General features: G+C 34.7%; 1 protein-coding gene across 1 annotated transcript in view; it reads right to left on the reverse strand.

Moving 5' to 3' along the window:
• Positions 1-2708: 2708 nt before the first annotated feature.
• The window catches only part of LOC148277373 (uncharacterized), an 82063-nt gene continuing 58598 nt past the window's right edge, over positions 2709-26173 (reverse strand). The window contains exons 16-27 of the mRNA XM_088232953.1: positions 24915-25681; positions 24355-24504; positions 23893-23979; positions 19578-19742; positions 17696-17776; positions 16519-16676; positions 15166-15386; positions 13528-13664; positions 11352-11481; positions 9711-9840; positions 7719-7837; positions 2709-4411 (exon numbers count right to left, since the gene is read on the reverse strand). Of these exons, the coding sequence (XP_088089079.1) occupies positions 4249-4411; positions 7719-7837; positions 9711-9840; positions 11352-11481; positions 13528-13664; positions 15166-15386; positions 16519-16676; positions 17696-17776; positions 19578-19742; positions 23893-23979; positions 24355-24504; positions 24915-25681 (2308 nt within the window). The 3' untranslated portion in view covers positions 2709-4248. The remainder of the gene's footprint in view (positions 4412-7718; positions 7838-9710; positions 9841-11351; positions 11482-13527; positions 13665-15165; positions 15387-16518; positions 16677-17695; positions 17777-19577; positions 19743-23892; positions 23980-24354; positions 24505-24914; positions 25682-26173) is intronic.

Genomic DNA, 26173 nt, shown 5'->3' on the forward strand with positions numbered 1-26173 from the left:
AATCATTATTGTACCTTATTGCATGGCTGTAGTTGATTTAAACTGTGATGAAAAAATAGTCAAATAAACAAGGTTTAAATTATTAATATAAAATGACAACAATGTAAACAAATGTGGTTTTTATCAACATTTTCCCTCAGTAGGCTCTAATTCCCCCGCTCTCCCCTATCACTCTTTCGCTCCAAACTCAAGTTGCTTCATTTTTATCAGCGCACAAACATTCAATATCTCTTACTTCTTTATAATATTCTTCACAACCCTTGCGCTCCAAAATATCTTGCTGAGAATTTCATTCGCTCTTTTCAGGAGAGAACACTTTCCATTCCTCGACATAGCAAATAATTTTTCAGCTATTCCTCTTCTGTTCAAGGTGCTAGACTTTGGAATGAGCTGCCTCTTCATTTAAAAAATGCACCCTCTCTAGCCACCTTCAAGAAACGCCTGAAACGTTATTATACATCCCCAGAATTCCGAACTCCCTGAATTTTAATGTTTTTTTATCGTTTTATCCGTTTTCCTTTCCTTGTTTTTATAATTTTTACTTTTTGCTGACGATATTAAGATCTACAAGGAAATACCGGATGAAAATTACTGCTACACACTTTGATCAATTTTAAATAGATTAAATAACTGGTGTGCCTCTAATAACTTATTTCGAAATGTAGAAAAATGTGAATTATTGTCTTTTTGTAGAAATAAATCTCCAATTTTATTTCCGTATTCAATAAACAACATTCAACTGAAAAAAGTCACGGAGATTCGTAATCTTGGTGACGTAATTGACAAAAAACTTGACTTTTAAAGCCACGTCAACCACACTACTTCTAAAAGTATAAAACACTTTGGGTTTCATCCTTAGAACTATAAAAGATTTCGAATCAGTAAAAGTAATGAAACTTTTGTATGTGTCCTTGGTTAGAAGCCAATTAAAGTACAACTCTACTTTTTAGTCCCCTTTTTACAGAATTCACATAAAAATGTTGAAAGAGTTCAACGAAAACTTTTGACAACAATATTTTGAGTTTGTCAAAATTTTCGTAGACAAGGACTGGATTCAACTCCCTGGGGAGCTGTTTATATTAACATATTACAACAGAGATAAATAACTCAAGAAACTGAAAATATTGTTGATAAATACACCTCACTCCCTACCTAATAGCCCGATACTTTACGGATCTAGGCTTGGAGGGGGAGTTTTAGCAAAATGTAAACTCTCGCCTTCCATACAGTAGCCAGGCTCTTTAAAGACCTGGGCTTGGATGGCAAGAACTATTCACGGGGACACAATAGATCTTCACAGGTCGCAGTGACGTCAGGAGCTAGCAAGAATTAGAATAAGTTAAATGACTTGTTGTCGTGTTATACATATAATTAACATACTACAACAGAGATGAAGAACATTTAAGAGAAGGTAATATAAAAGTCTATGATGTCCTGTAGATGCGTAAAATGGCCACTTAAATCAGCCATTGACAGGTCATAAGCCCTGTAGATGCTTAGACTTTTATATTACCTTCTCTTAAATGTTCTTTATCTCTGTTGTAGTATGTTAATGAAAACTTTTGAGATTCATTTTTTCAAATCGCATATTCCTATAAAACAAATTAACTACATGTTTTTGTTAAATTATCTGATTTACTTACTCTGGAGGATCGCGGGACAATGACAGATTTCACCTTTTTATGTATAATCATTAATTCTTAATTCGACTTTTGCGAACTCCTGGATTTATTATTTTGCATATTCTAGATGGGGTCAAACTAGTGAGCAGTAAAGAGTCTTGATGGTATTAATATTTTTGAAATCTGTCGTCATTCTATTGATAAAACTAAGAAATTTGAGAGATTTTTTCAATATTATCTATATGTCAGGGGGGAACCGTGTATAGAAACGATTATGCGCAGCTTACCATTATATTTGACTAACCATAATAATATTTTATTGTAACTTTATTTACAGAAAAACAAAAAAATAATAAACTTTTATTTTAAATCATTTCCACCGTTTGTATTTTTATCCTAATATTAATATAAATTAAAGCGCCTGCGGTGAGGCATGAAACTATACGATTATTCCAGCTTATTTTTCATACAAATAAGTTTACTATATTTTGAATGTATTAAACCCAGTGCAGGTTTTTTCTCCTTGATAAAACTTGCAGATTACACAAATTATTTGAAGATTCTTGATTTGGAAAACAGTATTTAAAATGTTTTTTCTTAAGGACTATTTTTCTTTGAGATAAGACCAAAATCACTTTCATCCGTCATATTGCAGGACATATGGCGCTCCACGCGGCCGTTTTTAGCACTATTAATTACTAGAACAATTCGGCCAGTTGACATTTTAATTGAAAACCTAATATCGACTGAATTCATAGTGGTATTTATTATTTATTTTTTAATGAATTATATATTAAAATAATGGATAATATTATATAATAAATCACGAAGTTACATCGTTTGAGTTGATTTCATGGATGAGAGTTGTTGTCACACAGAACCACAGAAGAATATCAATTTATATTATATATTACTTACATTATATTATGTACCTTCTATGTAGGTACAAATATATGATATTTTTTATAGCTTACCTGTAAATAAAATCACCATTCGTCACTGCTATATGTTCATGGAAAACAAACGGAGAATAAAATAAAAATGAATAATTTTCAAGAAACCGTATTTACAAATTATACAAATGACAACAACAAAACATTTATTTAAAAAATAATGTATCAAATTATTGTAACTAGTGACTAAAAAGTACAAAAAAACATTACAAAAATGCGTCATTTTATTTATGAAATACAAAACAACTTATTTGTATAGCTCTGCCAATTATTGCAATATTGATAAAACTGCTAGCAGGAAACATTCGGCAGTTACATGCTCGAAGATTCGGCCTCGTTTTGTCTGCCCTAAAGGCGTCTGTTAATCTACCATTCGGGCCTCGATTAATTAGGATCTCGGACACCTAGAAATATCACCCCTTTGGGTCTCACAAGGAGTAAGTGATTGATGTTAGTAAGTGATAGGAAATATAAAAAAGAAGAACTTAAATTTTTAATTATTGTTCCAGAAAACAAAATATTAAGATGTATTGAATATCCAGGCAAAAAGTTGGGTAATTAATTGAGCGATCAAAATGCAATAGCGGTAAATCCACAATTAAAAATAATTCTTCTACATTCAAACTTGTTTTGAGTGCTTTGTAACAATATTTTCAGTATGTTCAAATTTTTCCAGACATGGAGATATTAAACAGAGATGGTAAACATATTAGAGGTTGGAACATGGAAGTCAGTAGCTCTATCACAAATAACTATCGAAGTGCTTAAAAACATGCTAAGCATTTGAGCGATCACAATGAACAATAATGAACATGCTTAAATTATCGCAGTCATAAGTCAACGCGTGTGTAATCTCTAAGTCTACGCTGGTGTCAGTTTGTTTTTTGTTTTCCTCATAAATAAATACAGTTCACTGGCGGAAAATCGGAGTTTACTATAAAAAATAATACAATTTATTGCACTTGCAAAATAGTAAGGAGTATTTAATACAAAAAAGTGAAATTTTAATTACAATTACTATGGCGGCTGCTTTTCTTGACATTTGGCTTGCCAACCGTCGGCTAAATGCAATGAATAGCGTGATAAATAATAAATAAATAAATAAAAATAGCAGTTTTGGAATATTTTCCATGTTTACACCGGTGAAATTCAAATATGTGATTGCGCAGCAGGATTATACGTCGCAAAACGTAAATATATTGACATTTAATATCAGGCGTTTACAGATGTTGTATTGTGATCGCGAATACAATAAGCAACCATGGTGAGAAATTGTTATCACGTCGCTTATTAGCACGTTGATAGTTATCTGTGATTAAGATACTGAGCATTTTACGAGGCTGATTAAATTGGTCAGTTTACAACATTTACTATTCTGCCTTTGTTTAAACATCCATATTAAAAGTGATTATATGCAATTTTTAAGTAAATTTGTCTTTAAATTTAAGCAAAGCTCTCCAGTTAAGCAATTTATTCTGTCAACACATGCCAAGGATTTATTCAAATGACCTTATCAGACTAAAAAGTCCGGGTAGAAATAATTGTAATTAAGCTATCGTGACATTTTGTCGTTTTGATGACGTCCTGATTCAGATATCCTTAAGAAATAAAACCTAAGATTATTTTTGGTCAGTTTTCGATAATCTGGCAGAGCTTTAAGTGTGTGGTAAAGTTTAAAACTCATATTCAGAAACGTAGATAAATATTTTGGCCACAGCTGTTCCTTCAAAGTTCCCGAGTCGGTACAACTCCATAGACAGCTCGAGATGAATGTCCTGAGGTCCCATTAACGGCTTTATGAGGGAAACCAGAGCTTGTTGAGGGGATGGAGTCAATCTGGAAGATGACACATTTCAATATTAATATTTTACTCTTGTGTGGTGATGTCACTCTAGTCTACATGCGATACAAAACTTGATATATCTCTGTTGTTTTTTTTTAACAATGATATTGTATTTTTTTTATAATCATCAAATAAAAATTTTCACACCGGATTTAGAAAGTAAAATTCGTAAAACTATGCTGGATTTTGATACTAATGGTTGCGCGAGTGGTTGATGGGATTGAGTGGTTTGTGGCTGGATGGACCGCCAGTGGATGACGGTCCACCTATCCTACCCATCCTGTGATCTCCCAACTTTCAATGTTTGTTATTCTTCTCGTCTCTATGGCCATGGGCAGCTACGGTTGCTATGGGAACAATTTTCCATATCCATAGCAACCAACATGAACAATCACACATTTTTCTCTTCTTGATAATTTCTGTCAACTGCCGTATGTTCATAATTGTATCTGCCCGCATCTGATCACCTTTACATTTTCTGACCGCCGCTCCGCCACATTCATCTTTATATTTCGTAAATAACTATAGTGAAAGTGCCGTGTTCACCAAAAAGGAAAAAACTACCCAGAAGCCAGGACTTGCAGATAGCATCCGGATTCCTGTCTTTGATTCCCTTTCCTGTCTTCCTAAAGGTAGGATTTTTGTTTGCTGTGGTTTGTTTGGTCGCATACTGTTCTTTTCCGCTCTTGCCATCAGCGCGCAAACGCATATTTTATTTCCCCGCAAAAATCAACACAGATCAACGATTCAGTCAAATAATATCCACGCAAAATTATAATCGCCACCCCAACCAAAATTATTTATCCTTGCTACGTGGAGAATAAATGTGACTCCAATACAGCAATAAATCTGAGACAGCAAGAAGATATAACTCATAATAAGGAAGACAGTTCCGCTGTTCTGTGGCTGGTGTTTGTGTGAAACAGATTCAGTCGGTTATTGACAGTAATAGGGGACGGACGTAAGATGAAGATGAATAAAAAAGTACTGGGAAGACGTGTCATCATACAATGCGCATTCTGAGGTCTTAATTAAAGTCTCCACTGCAAATGACGTCACGCATCCTGAAAAGGCAGTCTCGTCCCATCTTTATTTTGACGTTGATCTCTTCCAAATGATCCCATTTATCATTCTAAACATTTATACCAATGGACTTGCTCAAAAACCTGCGCTGCACCAGAGGGATGGCTTATTGCACAAATATTATCAGATTGTCGTTTGGGCGTACGAACTATAACTCATACTCGGTCGATAAATCCATTCATTGTAGATATTCAGAGTAAAAGTAAGCATCTCAAAATTAGAGGGATGATTATTTAAATATGCTGGATAAGATGACATGATAGTATCATAGACATTAGTTATTATTGAATTCTGATAAATGTCTTGTCACATTCATGTCTTGTCTTGATGGATGATAAGCTTTTATTTAGAGATTACATAAATACAATAGTAGATAAGGCGTACAGACTTCTAGGGTTTATCTTACGAATCTCCAAGCCATTCTCATCACCAAATACATTAAAACTTCTTTACTATACTTATGTGCGAAGTCAACTCGAATTCGCTTCATTAGTATGGTCCCCTCAATATAATGGATATATTAATCAAATTGAAAACATTCAAAAGAAATTTATAAGGAGCCTGGAATATCGTTTTGGTAACATTGAAAATGATTACGGCGCATCTTTGATCAATTTTAATATAGAATCACTACAAAAAAGGCGCCTTAGATATGATTTAATTTTTCTTTTCAAAATTCTCAATAACATAGTTGATTCGCCGTATCTTTTACAAAATATTGGTTTCCGTTGTCCTCTTCGCTATACTAGATTAAATTCCCTTTTTTATGTACCAACTTGTAAAAACAATTATACCTCGAATTCATTCATTAGACGTACCTGTAGAAATTATAACGGACTCAGTATTGATGTAGACATTTTTAACTGCACGTTGCATTTGTACAGAAAATTTCTTCATGGGGTCGATTATTTGGGATAGTTGCTGAATGTACATCTTAAGTGGTTTATGCTATGTATATGTGCCACATGTAATGTATATGTTTGTGTATGTTTTATATGTGCGTTCATGTGTGTGCGTGGATGGCTCGGAGTGTACATTCGGTATTTTTATTTATTTTAATTTATTACCTCCATGGAAAACGCAAATGTCAACAATTATCCTTTTCTCACTTAAAATTCTTATTTATTTTTTATTTTTTGTCACATTTAATGTTTATATCTTTTTCATTTATGAAAACTTAATTGGTCTTTTTATGTTAAAAAATTGTTGTTCTTAGTACTTATTTTGTATGACTGTATGTTTTCTAAATAAAATAAAATAAAAAATAAAATAAATAAATAGGAAATGAGAGAGCAGATGAACGAGCAGGAGCCGCAACTTGTAAAATAACGGCACCCCTCTTCTCAGAATTCCCCTTAGCTTTGCCAAGCGCTGTATAAAACAAAATACGCAACAGCGTAGGGAGGATCATTACCGCGCTTCTTCTACAGGTAAAATCACTAAAACCAACGCTGGCTGATGCAGCAAACTTCCGTCGTCATCGCCAAAGTACTTTCGAAACGACCCAAATCTTTACCGGATACGGAGCTATGAGAAATTACCTATATAGGTTAAAATTAAGAAATGAAGACTATTGTCCATGCGATGATATTTCTTCACAGAGTATCAAACATTTGTAATTTCGGTGCCCATTTTTCAGTTTATATCGCCAGTAATCTTAAAGCAGAATGCAGGAAAGAAGGAATATCCTTAACAGATATTTACATTGTCATTTAAAGCAGTTATCACGCGCCATTGTTCTTAGACTTTGCAACAATGGTGATTGAACGTATAGAGGTAAAAAACCATAATCAGTGATCAAAAATCCCATTTCCAAGATGAAAAACTAACGAATTTTTTCGAGTACCTTAGCCTTGTACATGACACGTAAGCCTACTAAATACAGGGATCCAAACATATATTTAAAAATAAAATAAAATAAACCTGCGCTGTAATTTTTGGTTAACAAATCATTGGGAAAATTATTCCAAATAACCATACATTTGGTCTTGAAAATATTCATTTCTAGCCCTAAGTGTAAAATTTAACTATGCGTCTAAAATAAGAGAAAAATTATAGATTAATCTTTTTCACTTAAGTGAAACCACGCGCACCAAATCTAGGAAAAAATAGGCTCTTCAAATAACGTATTTAAATTCGAAATCTAAATATTTTATGCATTTGTAAAAATCCTTTTTATTATTATAAAATATTTTTAGAAAAAATCATTGTTCTTACTTAAAACACCCCATGTCAGCTATTTCAACTCCAGGAGGAGAGCGTACACTCACTAGCCGGAGATCGAACCTCAACATTGCTTCGGCCCAACTTGGTCCTTTCATCGTGAAAAGATCAACCTAGAAAATAATTCAACATAGCACATTAATTTATCAATTCAAAAATAATTTAATTTATGTTTAATGAGACAAAAGGCACAACTCCATAACACTTAAGTCCTTTGTTGAGTTGGGGGTACAGTAACTGTAGTATTAAAAGAACATCGTGAAAAAATAAAAGATTTCTACAGGTTTTACATGAAACAACTGACTCAAATAAATTGGAAAATCATCAAGAAGTTTCCAACTCTCATTTCTCCCCACAAGGTAAATTTTGTTTACCTCTATCTTGAATATATGATAGATTTTATACATGAGAGCTTAATACACTACCGAAATATAAAATACTCTCGGTGCGATATAAAAAAGGTGCCTCTAGGCTAAAGGCAATCCTCTTCCTATCAATTTATTATAATAACCAATTATTTATAATATAATAGGCATTACTTTTTTCTATCTCGTATTCTTATGGGCCGTAATATTGGCCTAATATCTGATGCAGTTAGTAAAACAACAACGTATCTATCAAAATATTTACATCGGTGCAAAATACAAGTATAATGGTTGTTCAAAAATTCATTTCGTATTTTTCAAGTTATTTCAAATACATTTTTTTATTTGTTCAAATAATAGAATCAATCCGAATACTGTCCATTATTATTGATGGTCTTTTACCATTTTTTTGGTATGGCCATGATCCCATCCTCATAGAATTTGTGTGGTTTGAGGGCAAAAAAATGGGTGGAGTGATTTTTACAGTCAATTCTTAATTTATAATTTCCTCCCCTGTGGATAGTTTCGAAGAGACAGGAACAAATAATAATCTAAAGGCGCAAAGTCAAGACAATACGGTGGATGATACCAAGCTCCTCCAGTTTCTGTCGAGTGACCAAAGATGTGTGTGGTCTGGCGTTCCTTTTGTCAATTCTGTTGGCTCTTTCTTAGTTTCTTCGCTTAGTCTCGTTAATTGTTGACAGAAGCGACCCGAATCAATAGTTTTGCCAGGCTGGAGCAGCTCATAGTGGGTGATACCCCTGTGATCCCACCACACGCACAGCATCACCTTCTTATTAATCCCTAATCCAGGCTTTGCGACTGTTTCTGGAGCTTCTAATCGCTTTTTCTACGACCGTTTCCACTGTACATTGTACGTGATCCATTTTTTTATATCTAGTGACCACTTTTTTTAACAGTTACTCGTTTTTGAACTTTTTCAGCAGTTCATTGCATGCAAAAATTCGGTTCATTAATTTTTTTGCACTCGGTTCATGCGGCACCCACTTATCCAGCATCTTGACCAATCCAGAGGAATGCAAATGGTTTGAAACAATTACATGACCAATGTTTAACTCTTGAGCAATCTCATGAGTGGTTGCATGTGGATTTTTATAGTTTTTTTCCATTATTTCGTTGATTTTTTAGTGATGGGCCCCCCAGAGCAAAGTGCATCTTTGACATTGAAATTTCCCAAACGAAACCGCTTGAACCATTGTTGTGCTACACGTGTTGTTAGAGCGTTGTCATCATAAACTGCACAACTTTTCTCACGGACCTGCGACGCATTTTTGCCTTTCAGGAAGTAAAACTTCAAAATACCACAAATTTCCTCACTGGGAAATTCATTTTCAAAATGGAATAACTTTTACACGATTGATCAAAACGAAGCTTTATTTTCATAAAAAATAGTCTTTGAAATGTCATCTTTCCAACGCAAGCCTATTTGTCATAATCGGTACAGTGTCGCCAGAGCAAATTAAGTTCAACCCCATCTTGCGACAAAATACAAACTACTTTTTGAACCACCTATATACATATATGTGTACCATACTCTAAATAAATAATCACCGTAAGAAAATGGTGAAATTTTGATCAGTAGAAATGATTATATAAATACCTGGGCTCTCGGTCCAACTGGGATGTAGAGTTTGGACACGAAGGTGATAAAGTTGAAGGAATATGTCTCCGGCTGGTGAAGACAAGCGTAGTCATTCACTCTGCAAGTTCCTGGAGGGCGGCGACACCGACTATAATAAGAACAAAGGTGTAACCTTGGGGCATTCCTTTGGTAGGAATGAAAAATTATACGAACGAGCGCTGCATTAGTGCACAAATCTAAGCTTATTTTGATCAATTTTTTTCCATAAATGTAAGATGATATGTCTTAAGTTTCAGGTAGCAGTCCAGAGACTGAAATATTGTAGTGCAAAAACATTTTTGGAATTAAATTTTGTTACAACAGAGAGGGAAAACATTTTTGAGAAAGAAATAATAAGGTATAGGCATTTACAGGGCTTATGACCTGTCATTGGCTGGTTCAATTCGCCACTTTACACTCTGTGTAACATTCACCATTCCGCCAATGTTAAACCATCCACATATTCTCAACTCTTCCATCTGTTGACATTTGTAGGTGAATTGGTTCAGCCGGATGAATCTCACCCACATGACAATGGTTTTAGCTCTTTGACTTAATAAAAGTCAACAGATCGAAAAATTAAGGAAATGTGGATGGTCAAACATAGGCAGAATGGTAAATGTTGCACAATGTGTAAAGTGACCTAAACCAGCCAACGATAGGATAAAGCCATGTAAATGCTAAAACTTCTATGTACCTTTCTTAAAAATGTTTTTCCTCTCAGTTGCAACAAATTTAGATCTAAATAACTCCCTAGGGAGGAAATCCAGTCAGTCTGCTAACATTTGGACAAACTCAAAACATCGTTAACTTTCGGAATTAATAATTCACGTTAACTATGTCCTAAACTTTTGGATCTTAATTTAATTCGAATCTAAATGAGAAATGTTTAAAATGCAATTTTTGTAACTTTCACTATTTTGCTTCTGTTTAAACATACACGTTTCCTCAACTCTTTCATATATTGACTTTTGGGAAGCAAAAGAGCTGAAACCTTTATCACGTTTCGTTTTCGTCAAGTTTTTTAAGCCAAACTGACATGTTTTTTGTAGTTAGTCGTAGGGGTCAAGTAAAGCAAGTTTTAAATTAGTTTTATGATTTTATTTAGTTGTCTTTGTATCCTTGTTATGTCTGTCTTATTGCCTGTTCCCCTGAAGGCAATTGTTAACAAAAAGGCGAATTGTAAATAAAAAAAAAGAATTTCATTCAGTTTTGTGATAGGGAAATATTTGAAGAAAGGATAGGAACATGGCATGGATCTACCTTTGAAATTATGTGAATGTTCTTCAATCTTAACCACTTGATGATGAAATGCACTATGAATTATAATGATGTTTTCAACGACGTGCGACGAATCCAAGCTCTTTTTATGCAATTGTATGTGAAGTGTCAAAATGTTATATTGTTGTATTCCAAATCCAAATCTTATAATTTTCATTCTTTTTTATCTTGTTGTTAATTAGGTACAATAAGGATGCGTCAAGGAAAGGATGGAAAAGAAAGGTAATCGGCCAGAAAAGGTATCGATAAATGCTGTTATTGATTTAACAGCAATAGTGCAGCTTAATTTGCTCTTAACACAAGTTTCTTAAATAATAACTTTTTTAATTAAATGCTTACTGCCTGGTTCCAGGATCTCTGTTGTAGCCCGGAGGACAAGTGATGGAGCTGCAGCGAGCTCCCCCTCGTGTGTTTTGGCAAACCTCGTCTTTTCCACAAGTAAGTTCTCCGGTCTCACATTCGTCAACATCTAAAAAAGCAAAAATTGGCTTAGAAAATGAGATATCCGAAGCAGACTGAAAATATTAACCGGAAAAAAATTGCGTCTGAACATCGTTAAATGAGCAAACAACCCGTTAAGTTCTTCGAAATACCACATCACAGCTGATGTACCACTAGTGTTAGCATGAAATCTTTTCCCGCTGAGATGCAGTGTCGGTTTTGGTGATAAATTTATTGTGAGGCTACAATAAATTTGAATACCACTATACTTTAATATTCAATATTGATTTTGTTGAAATTTTTTTTTACATCATAAATTTAAGATGTTTCTGAACACACACTCACCCTACACATATACACACCCTCTCATATCCACATACCTACCAAAACCTCACTCCACTCCCTTACCCACACATCCTCACACACAAAAACTCGCACACATGCATTTCTTTATTAATATTTAACTGAACTGGAGTAGTTTTTTATTGATTTTATGATAATGTTAGTATTTGATGAGCGGTTGGCTATGATATTACATCTGTTCGAAAAGTATCGCGAATTAGGTGTTTTTCAAAAATTATTTATTTATTCATGAATATCTATTTCGTTTCCTTCAAAATAATCCCCGCCAGATATTATACACTTGTGCCAAATCCTCGAAGCACTTCAAAAAATCATTTTTAGTGATCTTGTTCAGCTCCTCTTTCGATGCCATGTTTATCTACTCAATCGTAGCTTTACATCGTCCTTTCATGGGCCTCTACAGTTTCGGGAACAAGAAAAGTCACAGGGGGGCAGATCTTGCGGCATTAGTGTGCTGTAATTCGCCCATAAGCAACGATGTGTGAGCAGGGGCGTTATCATGGTGCAAAAGCCAATATTTGTTCTTCCACAAATTCGAGTGTTTCTGGCGGATTGCTTCGCGCAAATTGCACATAACTTGCAGGTAATATTTTTTATTGACCGTTCTACCCTGTGGCAAGAATTCATGATGCACCACGCCCCAGTAATCGAACAAAACTGTAAGCAATACATTCGGCCGAGCTTGGCGCGCTTTTTTCGGTCTTGGCTCGTGCGGCATCTTCCATTGGGATGATTGAGCTTTGGTTTCCACGTCATAACCATAAACTCATGATTCGTCACCAGTTATACATATTTTCCCTCCAATTTCTTTCAAAAATCTTTATCTTGTTCTTTCGATCCAAGGTATTGGACTTCTGCAAACGCCTGCATTCTTTTATTTATTATGTATAATCATTTGACTGTACATTAATGTAGGCCGATATTTAAAAAAAAAAAAATTAATAAAAGGGCTCTAAAAAGTTGCCTTTTGGATTACTCGGAATGCAAAAATTATATTAAAAAAATTGATACTACTTTTGGCCCCCAACCAGAACTTGATGTTTTTGAAGAAGTCGATTTTTTGCGCAGAACCGGCTGTCATTTCGTATTTAAGTAAGAAAATCAGTTCAATTAAATTTTATGATGAGCATTAAACCTTATTTAATTAGCATCTAAGGGTTGTCTATTAGTTGTACTTTGTTTTGTAATAATTGGGTAGCATTCTCTTACTGAGCCATTGTTTTTGTCAATATTAGCCAGGCGCTCAACGAAATCAGTTCCGCGGAGTGTAAACTTTTTTCATTTCGGTAGTTTTAAAACGTGTTTGTATATATAATGTGATGAGTTATATCTTTACTTAAAAAAAATATTTTTATCAATATGGATAATTAACAAAATGTTCAGACAGTGATAAACTTCAAACCTCGGTTAAGAGCCAAAAGCAGAATAGAATATTTTTAAATATAATTTTCACATTCAATGTGATCAAAAATCCAACTTTTTAGACCCTTTCACACTGATGTATCAAAAAAATAAAAACTTAGAGCATCATCGGCTCACTGTACTGTACATATTTGATCTCCTTTGTCCTTTTGTCCAAGCACTCTCGTCCACTATAGTTAGTACCCTTTAGTTCCATCTATAGACCTTTCTAATTGACTGGCCTCATTGTCATGATATTTAGTAGTAATTACATGTTTCACATATTGAACGTGTCACAAATAATGTTTACCTATACAACTTCTCTTGTCAGATCCCATGCGATATCCTTTTGGACAAGCGCACTGATAGCTTCCAGGAATGTTCTGGCATTCTCCCATGCATAATCGGATATTGTGTTCTGTGCACTCGTCCATGTCTGTGCAAGTCCTGCAAAAATCAAACGAGTCTTTTTTTATTATAACGAACTAAAAAAGGACATAAAGTATAAAAAACGAGACACATAAAAACGTGTTTTTTATCTCCGAAGTCAATTCTCATCAAGCGGAGGCGATACAAATGGCAATACCATATACTGCGGTAGCTTCCTGAGAGCCTTAATCACGTTTGCCTACTTTACAAGGCATCAAGTTCTCGACATCCTGGATGTCGGCTACTGATTATTTGTCAGCAGTCCCTGTCAAAACTACGGTACTTGAACATGATTTGGAAGAATGTACAAGAGCTGGCAGCTGACAGAGATGCCTAAAGGCTCTTTTGTGGACACCGTATGCTCCAACTAGGGAGGGACATGGAATGATATCTTAGTTAATATAATAAACTAACAATATGAAAATTTATGCTGGCGAATATTGCGAAAATTTGAAACCATTAATATTAAATGTTCACTCGCACACGCATTAATACTACCCATTTTTGATTACGCTGATGTTTCCATAACTAATTTAAGCTGTGAGCAACTCGATAAACTTGAACAACTTCAAAATACACGCATAAGGTATAATTTTGGTCCTAGGAAATATGACCACATTTCTGATTATCGTAGGCAACTGAAATGACTCAAAATTAGACAAAGGAAAGACTGTCACTCCCTCTCATTTCTGTTTGCTATACTTTTTAGTCCTACGCTTCTTTATACCTCACTAAAATACTAAAATTTTCTACGCTTATCAGTTTATGGTTTACCTCTTCGTTCTAATTCTCAAAGCACCTTTTTAATACCCATCCACAATTCCTTTTTCTTTTCCTACTCATATAGTATCAATGCGGCTCAACTGAGGAATCATCTCCCAACCACTATCAGAGATGTTACTACAGTATCTCTGTTTAAATCACGTCTGAAGAAACATCTCCTTTCTCTTCCTTGATCTCCCCTTCTTTCCTGTTTCCCCTTTATTCCTTTTTCCCATTGAGTAATAGTATTGATTTAAGGTAATTTATATACTCATACAATTATAACTGTTTTTTTTATCTTTTATGAATGAATAAATAAATAAACAATTGACAAAAGTGTCAATGGAATTGGAAAAACAAGGATAAAGTGGGCAGAATTCTGACAAAATAATACTCGTATATCTAAAGCGAAAATGTTGCTTGAATACTTACTACCTACATGTACGAGTATATAAATATCGAGATCCATGCAGTGCATGCAAGGTTTAAACAAGGATTATCGACAAAATTGAGAAAAGGGATAAGATGGATTGAATATGTAGAGCGAACGAATGGCTACACATGATATGACTAAATTCGTGAACACAGAGGAAGCAAGTTCTAAAATGTAAAGATATAGTGTGCATGTTATATCGTCTCTTCGTGTTTTTACTTGTACTACAATACTTGAGTTTAAACATTTAGATCTCCAACCGGGGTAGGAGCTTCCTGCATCCACTAGCATGAATACTACAGATATACTTATATCCTTATTTACCTGTTATCAGCGCCCAACCGGAAGCCACTGTTACACGCGCACCGGTACGAGCCCCAAACATTGACACACCTCTGGTGACAGATCCCCAGTCCACCGTTACTGGCGCACTCGTCCACGTCTGTACACAGTTGCTTGGAGACGGGAGAGGTCATGAAACCTTCGTGACAGTTACAGACGAAAGAACCAATCGTGTTGGCGCAGGTCGCGTAGTGCGAACATACCTGTAAAAAGTCAATTATATAAATAATACATTTATTAAGATTTATTTATTGGACGGACTTATACAGTCCATTCTAACGATGGTAAATACAATTTCTTATAATAAATACATGCACTAATAAAATAAATTTGAAGCTAGAACAAAAAAAAAAAAATTACTACCTCAAGACAAGATCCGGTCTATCTTAGTGATTTTTTAAATCTTAAAGACTTACACCAAAAAAGTCCAGATCTTATCTCGAATTTACAATACGACACAATCGGGACATTGGTGCATGCAAGCCATAGTTTGTGCTGTGTTAATCGAGGAACAGCACATCATTATTTCGCAACCGGCGGATCGGAACATTGAATTCCACTTGTTCCAGTAACGATGGTGGACCAATTAAGCCATTCAGTAAATTAAACATAAATATGGAGTCATTATTTGTTGCTGACCATTCAAATTTGTTAAGAACATTATCACAAATCTTGACGTCACAACTACCAAGGCCAAACACGTCGCGTTTTTCTAGCAACGTATTTTTATTTAATTTATTTTTTACATTTATGTATGAAAACATTTCTCCACAATATCCAAATTGATTTCGAAAATACAATTAATTATTTTTAATCCATTTAATTTTTTTTTGTTGATATTTGTGGTATGTGATATTTCTCTATTATTGTGCGGAGTAAAGGTTCAAAATTACAATGGCGATCACTCAAATATCTTTTGATTGATCGCGCTTATACACAACGACATGCACTCGCATTGACAGTTAGTATCACTTTGCCTTTAAAAAAAGGTGGTCGTCCATACTAATGTTTTGATCAGAGTTCAAATGGCAAATTAAAATTTTAAATAGAAACCTTTAAAGCAAAAGTGCCGCAATCACTAAACATGTACAATGCACAAAGCTGATGATCTCTCATTGGCTGCTTTGAACAAAATTAAACAACTGAAAATATAGTTTAGAAAAACATATAAAAATATAGTTAAGATAAACACCGATGGCCTCTGTGGTGTAATTGCTATGACAGCTGACTCATCCACAGAATGCTCCGTTGATCGCGATCGTGCTGAGTGAAAAACTGAAGAACAGAAGTTATGACCTGAAGACGTAAAGATTCAACATAAAGATGGTTCATCACCTTCCCTTGACTGTCCTTACACTCGTCGATGTCTTGGCAAGCACCTTCTGCAGTGATGCGGTGTCCAGGAGAGCAGTGGCAGAGATATCCACCAGGAATATTGACGCATTTCTGGTTCTCTTGACAAGAGTGTTTACCCGTGACGCACTCATCCAAATCTAGAATAGAAACAAAAGTTGACATTGCGATCATTTTGTTATTGGATTCACCCGAAAATCAATGCCTAGTCATCTGATCTATCATCTTAAGGAGTGTACAGAAGGTGAGAGATACATTTCCTGTTTGTAAACAATAAACAAAACCAAAAGATCCGAATTGTCGATTACCTAGAATGGATATCGAATTGCTGACAGTCAGGGAAATAAAACATGACCTCGATTCCGTACTAGGAAGTAAAGATAACATTATAGACAGCTTCCATATGAGCTGTAGCACCCTCATGTTCCATGTGTTAAACGCTTAGTTCAGTCAGTCAATTGGTCGGTAACTCTCGCACTTCATTATCAAGCAAACAAACGATTTCACCGTAAGGGTAAGCAGAGAAAATACAGCGCCACATCACTCTGTCTTTGCATACAGATCTCGATTCCTCTACACTCATACATATTTTCATTCGAGTATTTATTGAGTTTAGTCATGCCATGTCTTTCTTGTTTTTCCTCGATTTCTGCAACTGATTCTGATATTATTTCAAATGTAATAAATATACATCGAAGCATGACGTCGGTTTCATTCTGTCATCTCCAACTAGAGTTCGAGCTTCCTGCATCATATCGATGTCAAAATGAACTTAATATGTTTTTATAGATGATAACGGGGGACGAGGACGACCAAGGAAGACGTGGTATGATCAGATAAACCAAAATCTTAAGTCTGGTCATGTCAAAAGCAGACAGAACCGAAGGGCATGTATGACAAGATGTATGAATGTGAAAAAAGCTAGGAATATATGCCAGGATAGACGTGTGTGGCGGTCCATTCTCTCTGCTTACCCCTACGGGAAACAGCGAGGAGGTATTAAAAGTAGTAGTAGTAGATATCAAGCTTCTAAAATTACAATCGAGAGAAACAAGAGAAAAGAAAAGTAAATAAAGAACTAATCATATGTATGAACGGACAAAGAAGCTTTACTTCTCCGACTTCCCACATAGTAACATGCCATGATTTAATTACTCACCAACACAACGACTATCTATGAGCTGATACCCCCAGGAGCAGATAGTGTGGCGAGGAGGGCTTGTTACAGCAACAACATGAACTGCAAAATATAAAGTTAGAAACAATATATTTAGTTATTTATTTATTTTGTTCATTAACGCCCTAAAGGCATTTCCAAAAAATAAAAATGAAATACATGCCAACATACTAAATAATAAACACAGAATATACAGAAAAAAAATTTGAAATGAGTTAAAAAGAATATAATACAAAGTTTTACAAAAAAAAAAAAAACAATAATAGCAAAGGTATGCAAGAAAAAACAGTAAGCATATAACCAAAAAATGCAAAGATATAAGCTTATGAAATAAATTCTGTAAAGCAAACAATAAATAAAGTGTTACGGAGAGCAAGAAAGACATATTTAAGTTAAATTGATAAACAAGCAAGCATATATTATCACGAAAAAATAAGAAATAAAAATATGTATCTATGAAATGCATATTTGCCAATACTGCAATGCAATTTATTAAAAAGACAGGAAATCACACATTATTATATGAGTCGCCCATTTTTAATCTTGCTCATCTTGTTTGTTTTGAGATATTTCCAAAAAATGTGTAGACCTCTTGACGAAAACGGAAAAAAATATATAAGTAAATGTGGCTTTAATGAAAAATATAAGAAGTCTATAATATGATAGTTATTGTGACGACTTTTGAGCTGTTTTATGGACATGCTCGTTAGAAATGTTTTAAAGGGTCGAGATGAGTCGAATTATCGACCTCGTGGTGTAATGGTCAGCGCGTTTGCCTACCATACAAGAGGTCTTAAGTTCGATTCTCGACATGTTTTCACACTAGAATATTTTATAGTCCCTGGATTGGTACTGATAAGTAAGACTGCTCGTCTTACCTCTGTGTAACAAAAATGGTCAAGATATGCTGCGATTTGTGTACCAATGCTGTGCCTTATGCATCATTAGATGCGGTAAGGGAATGATGACAAAATATAATTATGTTTAAAGTAAATGAAATATGTAACCTCTAAATGGACAAGATGATATTTTTTGAAAATGTCAATCAGACGGATATGATCCATTTTGAAATTGGAGGATGTTTTTCAGCCGTTATACTGACTGCAAAATACTATTTTTGTAAAAGATTAATTTGCCTTTTTCAATAAAACATATAACGGCACACTTAAATAATTTTTGATAAAAACTCGACATAGTGGCATGGTTGCTCGGATTACAAAGGGGTAATTATTCCTATTTTGAAATAGAGCAATCTCTTAATCTGTCTTCATTGGAGAGACGTAGAACTGAGATGGACCTTATATGCATTTTCAAAATACTTAACGCTTTAAGTGATGTCCCATCTCTGTTGCAATCAATTACTTTTCATGTTCCCAACCGTGTCACCAGAAGTCAAAATCTGCTATTTACAAAATCTTCTAAGAGCAACTTTGGTTTTTATGCCCCAATGTCCAGAATGTGTAGATTAGTCAATTCATCACACGACTTGGAATTCTTCGGGATAGATCTTCCGGCTTTTCGTAGATCTCTTCGCGATTAAACCGTGTGGGATGAAGTTGGATTGGCATGGTTTAGCTCAAAGTTTTAGGTCTTTTGTTTTTTTTTAATATATTGTATACAATTATTGTTTTACCCTTGTTTGTCTTTGCTAAAATAGTTTTATGTTCTTTTTGTTCAGTTTCTTGCATTTTTGTTTCTTCATGTAACTGTTGTTATTGGCTTAGGCCGTATATATAATAAATAAATAATGTTAAATTTTTGTAAATGGGGGATTAATTTTATATTTCATGCATGCATCCAAAAGAGGTTAAGCCATAAGAATTAAAAACTTTAATAAATACAAAAAACTAATCACAAAAATTACCTGGAGCTCTGGGATGAGGCGACGCGGGGATAACTGGTGGCGGCACACACCTACCAGATTCCAGGATATTCCCAGGACTACACTGGCATCTGAATCCCCCGATAGTGTTGACGCAGACTTCGTTGATCGAACAGCGAGAGCCGCCCTCCAAACACTCATTAATATCTATAATAGGATATTTATTGATATTTAATCATGATCACAGGTGCCGGATAGCGCCACTGGCAGGAATACGTGGGCACTGATGAGTTGAAAAGATCACGCCACTCACACATTACATGAACTTTATCTTTGTCGCTATTAATAATATTTTGATAAAACTCCATAGTTAATGATTATTTATTTATTTATTTATTAACATACACGGCATAATTGCCTTTTACAAATTTATAATATAAACATATAAGGTTTGATATTTTTTAAACTACATATTTGCACTCAAAACTAAGGAACAATAATCAAGCCTAAAAATTATATAACATAATATTTAAAAGGATATTGAAAGGAGGGTTAGTGCCGGTAACAGAGTTAATGGTGCCTTAAAGTCTGTCGTAGCAAATAAGTGTCTATCGCAAGAGGCTAAATTAGCAGTTCATAATGGAGTTCTGGTACCAACCCTAATGTATGGAAGCGAAGCATGGAGTTGGAAAAAAAGGGACGAAAGTAGACTGAATGCTGTTGAAATGCGATCCCTCAGGCGAATGTGCGGAAAAACAATGTATGATAGGTGCCCTAATGTCGAAATTAGAGCAGAATGCAAGGCTGAGTTAAGCATTATCGACAAAATTAAGAAAGGTCTTTTGCGATGGTTCGGTCATGTGGAGCGAATGAATGATGAAAGAACGGCTAAAAAGATATATGATGCGAATGTGTCTGGTTGTAGAAGTCGAGGAAGGCCGAGAAAGACATGGCATGATCAAGTACAACAAATTCTTGAAAGTGGTCATGTGAAAAGTCGGAATAATCGACGTGCGTGCATGAGAAGATGTATGAATGTGAAGGAAGCAAAGGAAGTGTGCCAGGACAGAGTTGTGTGGCGTTCTATCCTCTCTGCCTACCCCTCCGGGGAAATGGCGTGATGGTTAGTTAGTTAGTTAGTTAGTTAATATTTTTTAAAAAAAAGTTTAAATAAAACAAAAGTTTGAAATAAAAAGTATACGAGAACTTTAAAAATTAATATAAAAAGTTAATCAAATTTTAAACATAATAAGGTTTATAATAAAAATATATATATAAAAAAAAAAAAACAGAAAATCATATATGAAGTAACTACATTAAATATGATTACTGCTCATCTTTGAAAAAGTTTATAAGGTTTGTTCTATAAGAACAATACCCCACATTAAATATATCCGATATGTGGGAACAACTATTGCCGAGTTCATGAAGTCGGCTTAATACGGCATTACAATTATACACTGTGCGTGAGTTGTTACTGCAAAACGGTGGCACCCGCCTAGTTATCCTTCCAGGCACCCTGAAGTTGACGAGTGACAAAAGTTCTGGGCAATCCCATATAGAATGCACAATTTTATACAAATTTAACAGGTCTATAATTTTTCTTCTATCGTTAAGTTTAAGCAAATTTAATGTTTTTAATAAAAAATCGTAATTTAAAAATTCATGACTAATTCCAAGTTTAAAATTTATGTATCTTAAGAATTTTTTTTGGACCCTTTCCAGAGAATTTTGATGACAATTGTAGTAAGGAGTCCAAATTGTCGAGTTGTACTCTAACTGACTTCTCACTAAAGAAGTATACATCAACTTCAAAGTGCCTATGTTTTTGAATTCATTAGTCACACGTAACACGAATCCCAACATTTTCAGAGATTTACTAGTTATGTTGTTAATGTGACTAATGAAGGATAATTTTTGGTCGAAAATGACGCCTAAGTCGCGCACCTCAGAAGTTGAGATTAATTGAGTATTTCCCATCAGATAATCGAATAATATGGGATTTTTTATTCTAAAAAATCTCATTACCTGGCATTTTTTAATATTCAATTGCAGTTTATTAGCAGAGCACCACTGAAACATTTTATCTAAATTACGCTGCAGAATATTACAATCGTTTACAGTATTGATTATTTTAAAAATCTTCATGTCATCGGCAAACAGCAATATCTCCACATCATCAAATACATCCATTACATCATTAACAAAGATGATGAAAAGTATTGGGCCCAAATGGGAGCCCTGTGGAACTCCACTAGTAGCACAGAAAGTTTGGGACAAAGTGTCACAAATTTTTACCGTTAATGTTCTATCAGTCAAGTAGCTTTGAAACCATTTAATCATAGGACCACTTATTCCTAGTTTAGATAGTTTGGCGGTAAGAATTTTTAAACACACTTTGTCAAAGGCCTTACTGAAATCAGTGTAAATAGAGTCTACTTGTTTTCTTAATGTAAATGAATTAGTTATGACATTTTCGTATAATATTAAATTAGTTAGCGTAGATCTAGCAGACATAAATCCATGCTGAGAAGTGGTTATTATATGCTTTAAGTTAGTTGATGCAAGTAATTTATATAAAATAATTTTTTCAAAGAGTTTGGGGATGGCAGATAATATACATATTGGGCGATAATTAGTTATGTCACTCCTATCACCACTCTTAAAAATTGGAGTAAGGAAACTGGATTTCCATACAATAGGAAAGTGTCCCTCAGACAAGGATTTATTGAAGATTATATACAAAGGATACACAAGATAATCAACACATTTTTTCAAAAACATAGATGGAATTTTATCAGGGCCACAACTGCATTTAGATTCAAGTTGTATGATGCTGTTTTTAATGTCTTTTAATTGAATATTAAGAATAGATAAATCTAGGTTTGAATTACTATTTAATTCGGGTAAACAAGTATTCTCTGAATTATTGTCATAAACACCTTTAAAAAAATCGCCGAAAAGATTGACTATATCGTGATCTATATTGACTAAGATTGATTATGATAAAATTATAAATAAACTTATCAATGAAACTGCTTGGTTTAGTTAAACTTTTTATTATTTTGACCAACGAGCGCTTTCGCCTAAGTAGGCGTCTTCAAGACTGGTGAATTGTTTACAACATTTACAGTTTTTATACTATTCTCAACATATTTCGGAGATAAGATCAAATACGTATTTTAACAGGGGACAGAAACATAAATATTTACAACTAGTTTGCTAAACAGTTCATTTTTGGGAGTTTTTGGACCGAAGTTGGGATTAAGCTTTTATTATTTAAAAGGTGGGAAAAGAACACATATTTCCCACTTTGTTGTATTTCGCCATGTGTTATTTGTCACTATTTCTTCACGCTTCAGAGAAAGACAATAGCCAGGTCTACGCCCTTGGAGAGGTGCTTATAGCATTAAGCTACGAATAGCTAGAAAAATGACACGAAAGAAAGAAGCAATATTCTACCAACGTGCAACGACCACATACATTTTGAACTGGTGGCTATAACGACGGTCTGCATAATTACGAGAACCGGTATAAAAAGAAAAAATACACCTTGCTAGAATGAACTTTTCCGAAACTTCTAGATGTAGGTTCTGCAGTGCAGATGAGGAAACACCTATTAATTACAGGTGAATGTGATGCTTCACATCATTAAAGAAGCTTCATCCTCGAAGGATTACTGGTTAAACCTGAGGGTTTTAAAGAGCTTGCCCCCTAACTAATAGCCCGATACTTTACGGATCTGGGCTTGGAGGGGGAGATTTAGCCAAAATAGTAATCTAGCCTTCCACACAGTAGCCAGATTCATTATAAACTTGGGCTCGAAGGGCGAGAACTATTCACAGGGCTTCGTACAATAAAGCTTCATAGGTCGCAGTGACGTCTGGTTCTTAAAGCATAGCACTGACCTCCACCTCTCAGAATAAGCAATCAATAAATAATTCAATGTTTTTGAAGGATATTGCTACAGAAAACTTACAAAAAATATGAACAAAAATCTTATTGATACTTTCGTGTTAGAATAATTTCATAAGCACGTGAGGATTTGTAATGTGATCAAATAAACTATACACTCAACATTGATCAATGACGTATTTAGTTTTAGAAGAAAACGGTTATTTGGTCTCTCTAAGCTATTGTTTCCTCTGCGAATCAAGTGTCCGAAGAACTCAAGGGCATGATACAAACATACACAAGAGAGTATTTTGACTAGATCTCCTCCTGGAAAAAACATTTATACCGTCTGCCTGGCTATTTAAGGAATTCTCGACATACGCCGCCCGCTTCACCGAGACTTCTCAAAAGTAATAACTAGGATGTGTTTTAATTATAGAAGTTACATTCAAAATATGCATACCAACACATTGCCTGGTTACAGTATCCACTTGGAACCCAATATCACATACTTTAGAAGGACCAGGTAACCATTTGGGGGCATCGGGCACTGAAATAAATAAGAACTCATGTAAAGAGTTGTATCTCTATGGATTTAGAACATATAAAGAATAGAATATGGAAGTTTTCTTCTTGTGTAAAGCATTTGCACTTAACTTTACACACAAAAAGCCTAGAAGTCCAATTACAGTGGTGAATCACAGATAACAATACCCTGGCTTAGAAAAATCACATTTCATTATTGTGATCTCACCGGGAATCTAATCCAGAGCCCTTCGCGCTTGTGCAAGTGTCTTAGCCATTACACCACGGGATACGCCTGCAATTATTCAAACCAGCCAATAGCAGATCTGGTCATTTATATTCTCTTCTCAAAAATGTTATTTTACTTGGCTATGGATATCGATACTAATTAAGATTTTACCTGGCAACTCATTCCGGCTCTTACAAAGTCCTGTTTTAAGGTCCTTAAAGAATCCGGGTGCACAGAGACAAATGTATGCTCCAGGGGTGTTTCTGCATATTTCAGTATTGGGCGCGCAAGCGTGCCTTCCTGTGCGACACTCATCAAGATCTGTAATCAGGAGTGAAATGGATAGAAAAAAAGAGTGGTAAAGAGAGATTCTAGTATTTTATAGCCAACTAACAAGATTTTTTTCTGGAATACATAGTTGATAATTTTTCTTTAGTTGTATAAAAAGTAAACATTGCTTTCGTATGATTTACAATATTTTAATTTCGGAGCCATTTTTAAATGGCCATTAATAACATACTGTGCTAGGAAATTATAATTGAGTAATGGCAAAGCAGGGTTCAAACCTCAAACGTTTGATCCAAAAGTTTACGATACTACCAGAATCAACTTATTACTAGACGAGTTTGATTTTGTTCACACCTCAAGTTAGAGAGCCCAATTTCAGTGGTAAATTTCTGCACGTTGCATGGTGTCAAAATAATTGACTTAATTGTGATGTTTAAACTTACCGACACATTCCTTTCTGCTGTCCATTACATATCCCGCTACACAGTATTTTTCTCCTGGTACCAACTTTGTCCACGTATTCTCTTTGAGATCTTTAGTATCTACAACAATATTTCCATCTTCACCTGGATTCCCCACTAAAGTATCACCCCCATTTGGAAGAGGAACGTCTTCAATCCTAGGTTCGACATTTGGTCTTCTGGGTATTTGAGGTTTCGGATAAAACACATGCGTTCTTGGAGGAATTTCCTCTCTATTATCAACCCTGGGTTCATCTGGTTGTTTTTGAACCTGCGGAATCACTGGTTCATTGTACCTTGGGTCTGGGTTTACTGGTGGATTATACCTAGGAGGTTGATTGTACCTTGGATCGGGTTTTGCAGGTTGATTTGTTGGTTCTTGATATCTTGGTTCCGGATTTGGTTCCGGATTTGCTTTAGGATTTATTGGATGAATGTACCTTGGATCTAAATTTGGTCTAGGATTAGGCTGGTTGTATCTTGGATCTGGATTAGCAGGTTGATAGGTCGGTTCTTGATTATATCTTGGATCGGCATTTGGTCTTGGGTTTGTAGGTTGACTGTATCTTGGATCCTCATTTTTATTTGATACAGGAATATCTGGATTAATGCTTTGTTTTGGTTGTTGAGGATCTGTTTGAGGATATAGACTATTACTATCAGCTGGCTCCCGTGGTTTAGCTGTTACAGGAGTTTCCTGTTTTTTCGGATTATTAAGGCTTGCGTTGTCTTTAGCAGCTTTAGCATTTCTAAAAAAGAATGAAGAATTTATACATTTACAATAATATATACCATCGCCCATCATCATGGAGTCAATCCAAAAATCACACAAGTACAAAAAAAAGCCTTAAGATGTTTAGGTTCGATTTTTAAAACTGATATAAGTTCGTTAAATGTGACTATACCAACTTCATGTATAAGTTTTCTGATTTACAATCTGATTACACAAAAACATTGGCTATTTTGATAGAGTACAACATTTAAAACTTACTTGGTAATGACAAATGGCGCAATGAGCCAGAAACAACTCATGGATAACAAAGATCGTGAAAATATATTTTAAAAAAACTTGTTCACGACTACGTACTCTGGAAATATTCAGGGTTGACTATATCTTCCCCAAAATAGTATGACAAGTTGTACGAAGGCACTCCAGGATTTTTTTAGGAGACTCGTCAAGTGGTCAAACGTCTTCAAGACAAGGGTTTAGCCATTACTGTTGCTTAAGATCACCTATTTTG

This window comes from Micrasema longulum, unplaced genomic scaffold (genome assembly GCF_059751315.1).
Source record: "Micrasema longulum isolate JH-2025_06_02 unplaced genomic scaffold, ASM5975131v1 h1tg001042l, whole genome shotgun sequence".
In the NCBI taxonomy this organism is placed as follows: Eukaryota; Metazoa; Arthropoda; class Insecta; order Trichoptera; family Brachycentridae; genus Micrasema; species Micrasema longulum.